At 43.8% G+C, this 15,361-nt stretch overlaps 1 protein-coding gene across 22 annotated transcripts in view; it reads right to left on the bottom strand.

Annotated features, from left to right (window-relative positions):
- The window catches only part of ANKRD6 (ankyrin repeat domain 6), a 74,840-nt gene that overhangs the window by 32,921 nt on the left and 26,558 nt on the right, over positions 1-15,361 (bottom strand). For 9 of the 22 annotated variants that reach the window (XM_025983871.2, XM_072737197.1, XM_025983873.2 and 6 more), the window contains exons 2-3: positions 8,824-8,922; positions 1,546-1,644 (exon numbers count right to left, since the gene is read on the bottom strand). In XM_025983871.2, coding sequence (XP_025839656.2) covers positions 1,546-1,644; positions 8,824-8,922 — 198 coding nt within the window. Of the gene's footprint in view, positions 1-275; positions 324-1,545; positions 1,645-6,192; positions 6,531-8,823; positions 8,923-15,361 lie in introns of those variants that run through there. The other 13 variants (XM_072737159.1, XM_072737169.1, XM_072737199.1 and 10 more) reach the window with 3 other exon arrangements.

Genomic DNA, 15,361 nt, shown 5'->3' with positions numbered 1-15,361 from the left:
AGAGAGAGAATCTTAAGCAGGCTCCAGCCCCAGCATGGAGCCTAATGTGGGGCTCAATCCCATGACCCTGAGATCATGACCTGAGCTGAGATCACGTCGGATGCTTGAATGACTGAGTCCCCCAGGCACTCCAGCAAATACCATTTTAGATTTATGATGTATAATAGATGCTTTAAGGCATTAGGGCTTAAATCTCTCAAGGAACCCCAGCTGAGAAAGGCTCATCCACAGGTCATGTTTAACCACACGAGGACATGATGTTCATTCCTTCCCACCTCCATCAGCCTTTGGGGTCTGCTCTGCTCCTGGCCCCAGAGAGAACTCTGCAAAGATCAGGCAAATGAAGAGTCCGGCTTCATAAACTGCCAGGCCCAAGGGCTGGATAGACAGATTCCTCCTCTCATCTTCTCCCCCCAAAATTTAATCTCATCCAGTTCAGGCCAAAGTCTCAGGGACTGAAACAAATTAGCAGACACTGAGAAAACACTGACTTGTAAATAAGATAAACGAGTGCCCCCGATATGTGGCTTTTAAATAAAAACCAACCAATGGACACACACAGCTGGCACTTGCTTACCTTCCTATAAAAGAAATATTAATTGCAGTGAAGCGAGTGGGGTGCGGGTTACAGGGGGGGAGAGGCATGGAGAGGAGAGGCACAGAGACCACCCGTGCTGTTCCAGCTGTGTGTTCCGTGCTGGTCCAGGCGCAGAGTGTCCACTCCACGAGACTGGCTCACTAGCACTGACACCCACAAGGGGAAGGCAAGGTAGTGTCCCAAAGGCCAGGGAGTGGGATGGTGCTGGGAATGGTAGTGGCGACGCATGCACTGGCCCGTGGGCCCGACTGCACAGGGCAGGAGGCAAAGGAAAAAGTGACTGGGGGGTGCTGGTGAGGGCGCTTCTGGCGTGCTGCTGCTGCTCTGCGTCTTGATGGGGGGACGGGGGCCCTCATACGGATGTGCCCACTTAGTGGAAACTCACTGAACGGCATGCTTATAATTTGCACATTTTTCTGTGTATATATATCACACTTTAATAAAAAGTTGTCTAAAAAGTAAACACCAGCTGAGCTGCGCTTAATTATGAAGTCCCCTGTTTTAAGACTGTTTAATGAATGAAAAGCAATGATTAATATATAATATATCATTGGGATTTCTTCTTTTTTTTTTTTATTGGGATTTCTTAAAGAACTAGTTTTGCTTATTTTTTTCCTTCCAATCTATTTCAAATAAATTGGTCACTTTCTTTTAAAGAAAAATTAGAAATAATCCAGGGCACATCCCTTCCCCCAGTGAGGCCTCCACAGATCATTATTAAAAGACTTTTCTTCTTTATCATTTATATTTATGTGGTCGTACATTGCAGCCACAGAATGGGAGGAAGGATTTAAAAAAAAAAATACAGTTTGTTGGAATATTAGATAGTCTTTTAAAAGAAAGTTTGGGCTGATTTTATCATGTTAAATCATGGTGACAGGACTCAGGATTGATAACACCTTGAACAGTCACAAGCAGGGTCCTCAGGCCAACACGCCCCACTTCACCTTGTCTTGGCGGTCCAGAGCACAGCCCTCCTGGATGAGCGCCGCGATGACTTCCGTGTTCCCCACCACTGTGGCCCGGTGCAAGGCGGTCTGATCCCCCTGCAGAGTGACGTGGACGCAGGAACAGCAGTCAGCTCTCCCGACCCCACCCTGCAATACTCAAACTCCCCTACTCTGACACAAGGACATCTCCTCTCCTCAACTGGAGCAGACTGGCCACCATGCCAGGCAGAGCTTTTTTGTTCACAAACTCAGTGGGAACCTTGAACCAACCATAGAACAGCTTCAGTGCTGACCTCGAAATAAGGGTCAGGCACTCCCCCGCCGCCCCAAGGAATGGCAGTGTTCGGGGGGATTATGACTGTCACATCTGTGAAAAGTCTGAGAGCTAGACTGTGTGTGCTATGCGATCAAACCAGCAATCTTTACTCCCTACTGAGTCCTCCCGTTGTCTGCTTTCTTTCAGAGGAATCCGTATCCAGCTATGTCAGCTACCAACACTCATGATTTGATGATGGGTGCATATTTGTGGACTGATCTGTACAGGCTGACCACTGTGTATGTCTATGAAGCCTCTTCTGATATTTCATGACAGCATCGTCACTGCTTTATGCTGCCATTTGACCCCTTTCCATGTGATCAGATGCCGGGGATTGTTGACCTCCTCTTTCTCTATCAGGGCACCAAAGGGAACTTGACTCTTTCCCCTAATTGCATTTGAGAGAAAGTAAGATGATCAAGATAAGAGAGGGTTCTGAAGTCTCTAAGAGCATAGCTCATCTCTGACATGTACTCCGGAAGTCAAGTCGAGACAAATCAAGTCAGCCTGGGGTCCAAACTGGAATAGAGAGATGGGTGAACAGTGTGGAAAACTTCTGGTAGGAAAGGGAGGGGTGCAGGGCAAGGGGGCCAGATGTGAGTCTTGCACAGCCTTGGGAGACAGCTGTCACCTTGTTGGGCCTCTGGTACTTCACCTATAAAAGGAGGGGTGGATGGTCCCCAAGGTCTGTCCCTTCCTTTCTTGGGTTCTATGATTTGGTTGGTAAGAGTTCTGCATAAATAAAATGTTCTGGTGGAGCTTCAGAGGAGCAAAGGACATACCCTGGGGCATCCCTCATCCTTAGCCCAAGAGAGGAAAGAGAGACGATTATAAGACAGAAAATATGGAGATTTTTTTGAAGAGGGATGCACTGCTACCTATAAATAACCTTAATGAAATGCTGATTCTACTTACTAAATACCCTAAAATTTAGAAAAAACAACTATGCATATTAAAATCACTTAATAAAAAAAATCCTGGAGATGGATGGTCGTGATGGTTGTACAACAATGTGAATATACTTAATGCCCCTTAACTGTACAGTTGAAAATGGTAAATCTTATGTGCATTTTATCCTAATAAAAAGAGCATATAAGGCTATTTATAAATTTTTTTTTAATTTTTATTTATTTATGATAGTCACAGGGAGATAGAGAGAGAGGCAGAGACACAGGCAGAGGGAGAAGCAGGCTCCATGCACCGGGAGCCCGACGTGGGATTCGATCCCGGGTCTCCAGGATCGCGCCCTGGGCCAAAGGCAGGCGCCAAACCGCTGCGCCACCCAGGGATCCCATATAAGGCTATTTAAAACTCAAATTCACTTTCTTAAAATTAAGAAAAAAAACTCCCTTTAAAAATCCATAAGCGGGGCAGCCCTGGTGGCTCAGCGGTTTAATGCCGCCTTCAGCCCGGCATGTGATCCTGGAGACCCTGGGATCGAGTCCCAGGTCAGGCTCCCTGCATGGAGCCTGCCTCTCCCCCTGCCTGTGTCTCTCCCTCTCACTGTGTGCCTTTCATGAATAAATACATAAAATCTTAAAAAATAAAAATAAAATCCATGAGGGGAAGTAATTTTTATTTTTTTCCTTATACTTTTAAATATCTTCCTATTTTTTATATTTAAGACGTACAATTTTAGCAACAGGGAAAACTGCTATTTATTAAAAGTCTAAGCTGTAACAATATACCAATAATAGGATTGTCCATGTCTCAGAATCTCTTCTCACTATTCATGTGTAGAATTAAGGGATTTCTGCAGCGTGATGGGTCAGGACATCTAGCTCCATTATAATGATTTATCCACAGCCCCCAGCATTTCTATCAAGAACCCTCCCTCTTGGCATTCTAAACCATTATCTCCATTATAAATTAGATTAAGACTTGGTTACCTTCTTGTCCACCTTCCCAGACCCCTTACTCAAAGAGAACCCTTTCTGCATGCCTTGCAGTCACAAGAAGAATGTAGCCACTGGATCAGCGGGTGCAGGAGGTGCATCAAACCATTACACATTCTTCTGAAACATGCTAGGAAGTATTTCCAGATGACATACACTATGTACAAACAAGTCATCCTATGAGAAACTGCCCACATCTTAACTTTTAAAAATTTTCTGTATGAATTTCCAAGACTGCCATTTCCCCATCAGAATGGTGACAGGTTTTCCCAAAATGGGCCTCAAGTACAGTTGATGACCTGATAAGATAGATGGTGTTCTGTTCTCTGCAAGAAGGGGAGACTGCAGCTTATTCTTTTGGGATAAACATGGCTTTTTTTTTTTTTTTTAGATTTTATTTGTTTATTCATGAGAAACACAGAGAGAGGCAGAGACACAGGCAGAGGGAGAAGGAGCCTCCCTGTGGGAAGCCCAAATGCAGGACTCTATTCCAGGACCCTGGGATCATGATCTGAGCCAAAGGCAGGTGCTTGACCACTGAGCCACCCAGGCACCCCTCCCAGGACCTTTTAATATTCCCACAGACTGCCAGCACTGGAACCAGCACTCCTTGGACTGATGAGAACTGCCTTTTCACATAACAGAACGTAACCATTTGATCTGTGTTGTACACAAAGCCCGGCACTCAGGGGTTACGTCAGCCACTTTTCTGTCCAAGTCATTGCATGAGGGGCCTCAGCTGGTGAGGCTGCAGTCTAGCCTAAGCCTTGCTGTAGATCAAGTGTTTTCTTGTGTTTCACAAGCTGCCCCTAAATCACAAGTTCAAGCAGCTTCAGAGCTAGAATATCACTATTATTTATTACTTGCTCTCAGCATGAATCTTTTGCTTCCCTGGAGAGGACTTTCCTTTGTGAAACTCTAGCTCGATGAAAGAAGCTAAATCTAACTTTTGGTTTAGCCTTTAAAAGTAAATTTCCAGACGGATTATCAAGACTCAAGGAGATCTAATTAATTGAGTGAGGTGCAGTGAGAACATAGATTGTCCTAAGCCACTGGAGCAGATGTCTCCTGCAGAGACTTTGAGGGCACTGCCTGTCTCTAGGCCACCGCTTCCCCTCCAGCTCTACTCCCCTCTGAGAACTCACTCTGAGCCTGGGTCCTGACCCCATCAGTCAGATAAACACTGCCAAGAAGGCCAACATCAGCTTTTCCTCACTGTAGGAGGCTGTCCTTGAGCTGTGCCATTGGCCTTGCAAACACTGGATGGGGCAGTTCTAGAGGACTGCATGGGACACTTTCTCTGGCTTATAAATACCAGCCACCACCAAGTTACCAAGATGAGAGTGGAAGGCCACTCAGAGAGACATGAAACATATAAGCAATAGGCCACCCTGGGCTATCTATCTCAGGGATCTTCTTCCCCAAACCCAACCCCATCAAGCACCTGAGACTCTCGATTGAAATAGGGCCAGTTACTTTTCTCCTATAAAATTTACTGTGGAAACATTTCGTCTTTGAAATAGGACACAAAAAACAACAAAATGTGTCCTCAATACATACTTATTAACAGACCCAGGCAGCAACTTTGACATAATCCTTATTTCTGTATTATCGAAGTACACCATGAAATTCTGGAAATTTGAAAAAAAATACTTGAAAAGGTATGACACTCTTAACAGCATTCGATAGTTGTTTGTTCAATACATGTTTATTGACCCTCTACTCTAAATGGCATCTAATTCTCTCATTTTATTGATAACAAACAAACAAATTACTAAAGCTCAGTGCTATTCAGTGCCTCGCCGAGGATATCCAGTTAATTCGGGGTAGCACGGTTAGGCCAGAATTCAAATTGTCAAGGCTCTTTGCACTAACTCCAAGCTGTATCCACCCCATGAAGTCAATTAACCTCAGTGCAGGCCTTAAAAAAGATCAGCTGCCTCTTTATGGCATCATCTAGCTAAGTGCTTAGCACAGTGCCATGGCCACTACAGGTGCCCAAGAAGTATTTGTTGAATGATTAACTACAAAGAAGCAGAAGGAAAAACACTGCAGCTGGGAACCTGGAGAGCCAGCAGCAACCCTGCAGTTTGGCACTTTGATTTGGGACATGCTGACCTGTTTGCAAAGTGCGTAAACTGCCAGCTCTCAATTTTTCTGGCTTCAGTGTTTCTCACTTACGGGATTTAAGGAGTTTGCAACCTCCGAGGTCTAAATCTTTGTTGTGAAATACTTTTAATTCTCTCTCCTACGTGGTGAAAAAGAGTGAGCACACAGTACACGGAGATTCCAAAGCTAAGCTCTGGGAAGAAGCCCAAGGCACACAGAGGTGGAACACGTCCCTCTTCAGGAGGAATCCTTCCCAGGTGGCACCGACAGACATGTTGCAAGGAAGCCCAGAACAGCACAGGTGTGCAAAAGCAAGCTGCTGACCTCTTTTTCTCTCTCTGATCTTCTAGGGTTCTTCCTAGCCTTTCTTCTCTGGTTTTTCTTATTTTTTTCTTCCTTCGTGGCTTTGATCATGGCCACGGGGTCCTGGACTATTTCTGAGGTGGGGGCCGTGTAGTTGCTCATTGACCAATCAGAGATGGCATTAGAGCTCCAATGCGAGTTGACAGGATTGGCAGGAAGCAAGAGGGGATTTTCTCCTGGAGTTGCATATTCTAAAGAACTGGTTTCCACAGGTTGAAATTCATAATAATCCCATTCCAGGCCACTGGAGGTCATTCTTCAACTAATTCTCAGTCCTTACCATGACATAGGGAATGTATCTGTAGAATATGAAGTTAGGAGTAAATTCTTCATAACATTAACATTCTCTATTTCTACCCATCATCCAAGACAGGTAACTTCTGAACTGATTTTTTCCAATAATTAATGTCCCAGCTTCTTTAAAAAAAAAAACACCCATAGTTTTCTTCTTTGAATTCGTGCATAAATTTCAAAACTGATCATCAACAGGCACAGAAAATGTAGAAGACAGACATGAAGAGTATTCTGGTGAATGCATTACTTCAGAACTAGTGATGATCAATGCTACTTTCTCCTTTCCCAACCGATTTTACATGGTTTTGTTGCTCTGTTTTTGTTTTGTTTTGTCTTGATTTAAGTTATCAAGGAGAAGCAATGTATATATTGTCTGATTAGGGCAAGGAAAAGATGCAAGAAAATACATTATTCCAATAAATGAAATGAAGGAGTTTCTGTCTAAAAGTAGTGCTGAACTTCCTTCTGCTGACATGTCTCCCCTTGGCTACCTTGTGAAAACTCCTATTTTACTTCCTACCTTACCTAATATAAACACCCTTGCCTGATATAAACTTGTAAGGAAGTTAGCATGGCTTTTGCTACATGAGAACACAGTGATTCTCGGAGCCTAAGCTTGATGTAGGACTTAGGTTGAGATGAGTTAGCACGCCTGGCATGGTAGCCTTGCTGGCATGGCCAGTGAGGACTTTAATTATGCAAAGAGAAGACCAACATGTCTGCACCAGCACCCAATGCCCTGCCTTTTCTGTGGTCAAAATCTTTTCTCTCTCCTTGTATTTTCATTCCTGTCATCTAAGGAGATGATATATAATCAGGAATGTTATGATGGTTACAGTGTGGAGAAAAAAAGTATTATGATCCAGAGTAGAAATCAACAGCTAAAAGCTAAATCAGCATCTTTTGAAAGTAACAGTTTTGATGACCCAACAACTTCCAAATATAACCAGAGATTTAAGAATGATACTGGACAGCCTTCTGCCTGTACATAAAACAATGACTTTAGTTATTTCTTTACGAATACTGTCCATCTTGTGTGTCTGCCAAGTTTCAGAACATTGCACAGATGATTACACAAAATTAGAAGCATTATGGTAACCTATATGCTAGCATACTTGAGGGTCTGAAATTTGATTAACACTCTGTAACCACAGTTATTAAAGGTGAATCAGGAAGAGAATATGATAAATGCAAATTCTTTAAGATTTTGTATTCCTCACAAAATTTATTTGTTAGGGTCCTACCACACAAATTAAAGTTGAAATTAGAATTTCTGAAAATAGAGACGCCTGGGTGCTCAGCGGTTGGGCACCTGCCTTTGGCCCAGGGTGTCATCCTGGAGACCTGGGATCAAGTCCCCCATCAGGCTCCCTACATGGAGCCTGCTTCTCCCTCTGCCTGTGTGTCTGCCTGTCTCTCTCTCTGTCTCTCATGAATAAATAAATAAAACCTTAAAAAAATAGAATTTCTGAAAATAATTTCCAATCACATTATCATAGGACTTCGGTAATAGCTCATTGGAGGACAATTTATATAATCTTATCTCTATCTTCCTTTTAGAGAATATATATCCCCAAAGACCAAGGCAAGCCTCTGCACTATGTGACGTCGCCCCAGCCACTGATGATTGACTCAGGAATAGATATTTGACTCCAAAGGAGCCAATCAGAGTCTTTCTCTAGATAATCTGAATGAAAAGACTCAGAGATAAGTCTTAATAAAGGCATTGCCCCAGAGGGAACTCTTTCAGCAGGCTTCCTTTTTCTTGGATTCCATGGTATCAGTTATTTTTTTTCTTTGAACAGATCCTCTTTAACTAAATGTACACTAAGAGAAATCAAGATGAGAAAAGGAAGAAATTAAGTTTTTAAGCCCTACTTTTTCTAGTAGTAAGCCTAGTCAATTACACATTTCCAATAGGCCTTGCCCACATTCACTCTAGTGTGTGTACGTGTGCATATGTGTGTGTCTGTGTGTAGTGTGCTCCTTCACACCAAGACAGGACATAGGCAAAACGCCCTTTGAGGCTCTACACTTGGATAATACTAGATAGGACATGAACCATGAAGCGAAAACTACCGCATCCTTGCAAACTCTAGCTTGTTACTGAGAATGGATCCCAGGGCAGGTCTTTAAGAGGAAGTTCTTCCCACCATGGGGACCAAGACAAAGCTAAAAAATGGTAGAAGTGCAACTTCTACTCTTCCACCTTATAGCTGGTTACACACTGTACTGTGGATTTCTAGGCAGACAAGATCTCCTAACAGCCCATCCCAATAGAATGTGGCTTCTACTCACATCATCCTGGACATCGAGGTCACAGCCAGCCTTCAGCAAGATCTGGACCACAGAAAGATGGCCCTTATTGGCAGCAAGATGAAGGGGGGTCCGGCCATGCTGTTAAGGCAAAACAAACACTGATTTCAGAATAGGACATCAAAACCACTGCCCTGAGGGCACCTGGGTGACTCTATCAGTTAAGCGCCCAACTCTTGGTGCCATCTCAGGTTATGATCTTAGGGTCATGGAACCAGGCCCTGTGTCAGGCTCTGTGCTCAGTGTAGAGTCTACTTGGATTCTCTCCCTCTGCCTCTCCCGCTGCTTGCACACACTCTTTCTAAAATAAATAAATAAATCTTAAAAAAAAAAAAAAAACTCTAAGAAACACTGCCTTGGAGCAGAGTGGGGACCTGGAGCAAGATTTACACAGTAGGGATGCCTGGGTGGCTCAGTGGTTGTGTGTCTGCCTTTAGCTCAGGTCATGATCCTGGAGTCCCGGGATCGAGTCCCACGTCGGGCTCCCTGCATGGAGCCTGTCTCTCCCTCTTCCTGTGTCTCTGCCTCTCTCTCTGTGTGTCTCTCATGAATAAATAAATAAAATCTTAAAAAAATATATTTACACAGTGGCAGGCCCCTTCCCCTTCAGTTCAGCAGGAAGTCCTTATATATTTACCCAGAATTCAAGTGTGTCTCAGTTAACCTGTTATGAGCCTTGTGATAAATGAATATGCTAAAAATGTAAAGATTTCCTTCAGTGCATAATTTCTACTCCATACTCAACAAACAAATAGGAAAATGAGGAGTTTCTTGTCTTCTCTTATTTTCCCCCTGGTGCTCAAGGATGATGAAGTGACCACAACGAATTGGATGGGGCAAAAGATGAGAGAACAGCAAAATCTCAAGTTAATCAGCCCCCAGAAAAATCTGGTTAGTAATTATTAAAAATTGAAACTACTGGCCAAACTGTTTTGGATAGGTTCTCCCTTTGTAAAACCAAATTTTAAAATTACAACATATTTCAGCCATTCAAAAATATGAATAATATTTTCAATGTACATACCTAGCAATCACTTTAAGAAACCAGATATGTTCTTAAACTTTGAACACTTTCCAGAGTCCACTTTCCTCCAGCTCCAGAGGTAATCACTTTTAAGTTTGGTATTCTTCATTCTTTTGCCACCTATTGTATTTTACTATGCGTTATTGTCATAAATAATAACTAAACACTCTTGCTTAGTTTAGAACCTTACATAAGTAGTATTAAACTATTAAAATATCATTTGCCAATATTTTTGTCCAATGTTATATATTTTAGATTTCTTTTTCATATTGTCACATGTAGTTCCGGTTCATTTATTTATTATTCACCCATGCTCTACTGATGGGCACCCCGGATCTTTCAGGGGTTTGCAGACACATTTGTGTGCACATCTCGCTGTGCACTTGAGGAGGCTTCTTGGCCCTGTGGTTGGGTCACAGAGATGACTGGTTCCTGAGGTACACAGGAAGTAATACTCAGAATAACGCTCTTCAGTGTAAATCAACTTCTATCCAGAGAACTGACCTTGCCAAATTCCAACTTCTTCAAATTCTAAAGGAGGCATCATATTCCCTTTGCATTCTCCCTCAAGTTCACTCTAAAGAAATGTTCTACGTTCTGCTTCAGAAGTCATTTAGCTACAGCTCCCACCCATGCTGAAGGACACCCTGTGCATTCTTAATAAGAGGATAAGAGGGCACCTGGGTGCTCAGTTGGTTATGCATCTGCCTTCGCCTCAGGTCATGGATCTGGGATCCTGCAATGAAGCCCCACATCCCTGCTCAGCAGGGAGCCTGCTTCTCCCTCAACCCCTCCCCCTGCTTGTGCTCAGTCCCTCGCTCTCTCTCTTTCTCAAACAAAATCTTTTTAAAAAGGAAGGGAGCTAATAGTCTCTTACGTCCTTCTAGTACCTCGATAAAACTTTCCAAGGAGCTTTATTGATATTCTAGCAGGATAAACTCATTTATGATCTCCATAAAGTGTCAGTTTGCCATGGGTAACCAGCCGTGAGGAAAACAGAGATAGCAGACAATAAAGGATCTTAATTTCTACCCATGAAATGCAATCAAAGCAGTAGGATGATTCTATAAAGAAAGAGGTCAGAGCTCACTTTAAAATTAGAATTCTTAATTAAGAAAAAAGTTACTCCCAAGAAAGTGGGCTATAAAAAGCCTTCATAAAAAGGCAATGTCTGAGAGGAGATGGAGTGACCTTCCTTGGCTAGCAATCGTCTCAGTGCACACTGCTTAACCTTGATTCTTTCAATGAAAGGTCCACAGCTGATCAGATGGAGCAAAATAAGCGGGTTCCACTCACTGGGCCTGGTCCCAGGATCCATCTGTCATCACATGTCCTTGCTAAGGACGTCTGATGATGACCTTCACTAAGTTTCTAAGGCATTAGGAAACAGGGAAGTCTGTCATGTTTGTGAGGAGACAGATGTGTGTGCTGTGAACAAGGCTGACAGGATGGTGGGAGACAAGTGCTTCTGGGCAACTGGAAAATATAAGCCTTGATGGAGAGAAGCCACTGGAGAGAGCCTGGAGAAGAGGACAAAGGACAAAGAGACTCCAGGTGTCAGGCAGGGCAGCCTGAGGAACATCCTCCTCAGTAACCAGATATAACTGGTTAGAAGTTGAGGCCCAAGGAGGCAAAAGGGTTTGCCCAAGTGAACACAAATAATCAGAAGGCAGAAGGAAATGCTGCCTCAAACCAGGTCACATCTAGGAGGGCCATTTAGAAACTAGAAATTACTAACAAGATGGCCCTGGACTAGAGGCACCTTCCTAATCCAAAGTCAGCAGAGAATCTTTTCTGTGGAGAAAGGACAGGCTTGAGGTGTTAGAGCCTGATGAGCCAAGTTCAAATCTCAGCTCTGACTAATAACACCTGTGACTTTGTGCATGATACTCTCTCCTAAGCCCATTTTCCCACCTCTAAAATAGGAATCGCCTCCACTATTCACCCCATAAATTGAAGTAGGATAAATGAGCAGATTAATGCCAGAAAAGATAAGATCCACCATCTAAGATGGGTTTTCCTTCCTGCCAGCTGTCCTCAGTCCTCACCCCTGAAGATACCCCAATTGTTCCCTCTCCCCGTTGGCACCCCTACACTTTTGCCTTAGCAAAGATCAGTGGGATATTTTCAATGGTGAACAGACCTGGGTAAAGTGTTGGAAATCAGATCACTTGGATATTCAGTTAGGCTCCAGCTGAGAGGTCAAGGTTCCTACTGGGCAGTTCTTCTTCTTCTTTTTTTTTTTTTTTAGGGGTAGGGAGGGGCAGAAGGAAAGGGAGAAAGAGAACCTTAAGCAGGCTCCACTTTCAGCACAAAGCCTGATGCAGGGCTCAATCTCACAACCCTGAGATCATGACCTGAGCTGAAAGTAAGAGTTGGATGCTTAACTGACTGAGTCACCGAGGCGCCCCTCCAACTGGGCAATCCTGATCCACTTGTCCACTTCCATTTTATAAATATGGCTCATGGTTCCCAGTTCCTACATCTTTGCTACATGGGCCTTCTTCCTGGGAATGTTCTTCTCTAAACTATGACTTCTCAGATTCCCCAAGAAGCATTCCCAGACTTGTCTTCTCTGTTCCCACAGCATCTCAGCTTCCTCTTAAGAAACCATCACATTCTGTCACCCTGGGCCCTGGCTTTTCCTTCCAACTAGGCCATAATGCCCTGAGGGCAGGACTGTGCCTTCCATGAATGATGAAGCAGGTTGACTCTGGGGTAGTATGGGGCCAAGTTAAGGAGGAGACAGACAGTGCTCCTCAGCCACAGGCAGACTGAGGCTACCTGGGACACAGGGGCAAATTCCAATTCCAGGCTTGATGTCAGAGAAATGGAGAGTATGGGAATGGCTGTGGACTCCAGGTTTTGGGATGTCTCAGGCCCTCAGAGAAGTGTAGACATCTAGCGGCTTCATAAGTATTTAAGCAGGTGCAACAGTGACATGGGGACTTCTCTGAGGAGTCAGTGTCCCCCTCACACGTCTGGCTGCTTTTCTGGCATCAGGTAAAAGTATAGCAGCTACAAAGGCAATAGTCATTGGTTTCCCACTGAACCTGAAGCTGTCTCATTCCTGTTCCCTGGGGTTTCCTAACACAAGACCAACTCCCTTACACACACACTCACACACACATACCAAAGGTGGAGAGCAAAAAAGAAGCAGAAATGCATTTGGTTTTCTAGAATATTATATTGTGAAAAGTAACGAAAGTAGAGCCAATCAGAAAAGTCACTGCTCATGAACAGACATTTCTCCAAAGAAGACCTACATATGGCCAACAAGCACGTGATAAAATGTTCCACATCACTTGCCATCAGGGAAGTACAAATCAAAACCACAAGGACTTACCACTTTACACTGGTGAGAATGGCTAAAATTAACAAGACAGGAAACAACAAATATTGGTGAGGATGTGGAGAAAGGGGAACACTCTTGCACTGTTGATGGGAATGTGAACTGGTGCAGCCACTCTGGAAAACAGTGTGGAGGTTCCCCAAGAGTTAAAAATAGAACTACCCTATGACCCAGCAATTGCACCACTGAGTATATACACCAAAGATACAGATATGAAACGATGGGACACCTGCACCCCAATATTCATAGCAGCAATGTCCACAATAGCCAAACTATGGAAGGAGCCATGATGTCTTTTGACAGATGAATGGATAAGGAAGATGTGGTATATATGTACAATGAAATACTACTCGGCCATCAGAAAGAATGAATACCTACCATTTACATTGACGTGGATAGAACTGGAGGGTATTATGCTGCGTGAGATAAGTCAATTGGGGAAAAGACAATTATATGGTTTTCACTCATATGTGGAATATAAGACATAGTGAAAGGGACCATGAGGGAAGGAGCGGAAATTGAAGGGGGCAAAAATTAGAGAGGAAGACAAACCATGAGAGACTCCTAACTCTGGGAAACAAATAAAGGGTTGCAGAAGGGGAGGGGAGTGGAGGGATGGGATAACCGAGTAACGGGAACTAAGGAGGGCAATTGATGGGATGAGAACTGGGTGTTATACTATATATTGGCAAACTGAATAAAATACTAAAAAAAAAGTTACTGCTCCCACCCAGCACACAGGGACACCTCAAGGTCAACCCCGGCAAATGGGGAAAGCTGCAATCCCCCTAAGTGTGAGGGGGCAAATAATAACCGACCCTTAGAGAAGTCTCTGAATGACTTAGGGCCAAGGATTCAACTGCTCTCATCTTCATGCCGGTGGGATTGGCCAATGGAAGAAACAGGAAAAGGAGAAAGACTATGAACTATAAACAATAAAAAGAAATTTTTGAAGCACCCATTTGTCCTTGGCTTCCCCAGTTCAATTCAACTCAACTCAACCTGGGCTTTGGAGGCTCAGGTAAACCATTAATAATAAGGACAAGAGCAAGAAACCGCAGCAGCTAATATTTATGGGATACTTCCTATGTGATATCTTAAGAATGTTACATGTACTAGCTCATTCAGGCCACCTCACAACCCTATGAGGTAGGCACTGTATTTAGGTGAGGAATTTCCATTTCAGAGATGACAAAACTGAGGCATGGAGGCATCTGGTTACTTTTTCTATGTTATAAAGCAAGTAATTAGAGCCTGGATTCACCCCTAAGCCATCTGACTCTGGCCCCCACACTCTGACCCACCTACCTGCTGCCCACCTGCTGTGTGTGTGTGTGTGTGTGTGTGTGTGTGTGTGAAGCTCTCTCCTTGCAGAGGGGTTCCACGTCGCACAGTTAGGAAGTTCCCAAGACTCCCAGATGATGACCTCTGGAAATAACCTGGTTTCCTTAGAATCTCAAGGACAAGGAGAGAGGTTTTCTATTCTCACTCTACAGCTAATAACTTGGGCAGGTTGGTCTGTTTGTCCACCTATATTGATGTCTGAGTCCCTTCTCCAGAGTTTCTGACTCAACTCTCTGCGGTGGGGCCCAGGCATCTGTTGTTCTACACCCTCCCAGGTGAGTGACCCGGGCTAAGAACCATAGGAGGAGATAAAGAGGGGGCAGGATAATCCTCTCCAGGAAAGCTATAGGCCCTCAGGTGAAACCTGCCCTGTCGGGCCTGTCCAGGCACGAGTCATTCCTCTAGTTACATTCCTCGTGATGCTCTCAACCCCACCTGTCAGTACAAAACACTAAAATACTGCACCACCACAACCCAGAGTTTCTGTTTCTGAAAAGAGTGTGTGAGCAAGATAATGACACTAATAAAAATTTGGAAAATTAAAAATCTGTAATTCTACCACCAAATACAACTATTATCATTTTTAAATAACGATTAACATTTATTTATTTATTAACTTGAGAGACAGCGCGTGCGTGCGAGAGCTCATAAGCACTGGAGTGGAGAGGTGGGGGGGTAGGGAGGTGCAGATGGGGGAGGGAGAGGGACTATCAGACTCCATGCTGAGCACAGAGCCTGAGGCAGGCTCCATTTCAGGACCCCTGAGATCATGACCTGAGCCAAAACCAAGTTAGACGCTT

The sequence above is a fragment of the Vulpes vulpes genome, chromosome 1 (genome assembly GCF_048418805.1).
Source record: "Vulpes vulpes isolate BD-2025 chromosome 1, VulVul3, whole genome shotgun sequence".
In the NCBI taxonomy this organism is placed as follows: domain Eukaryota; kingdom Metazoa; phylum Chordata; class Mammalia; order Carnivora; family Canidae; genus Vulpes; species Vulpes vulpes.
This window is presented reverse-complemented; position numbering and strand designations above follow the sequence as displayed.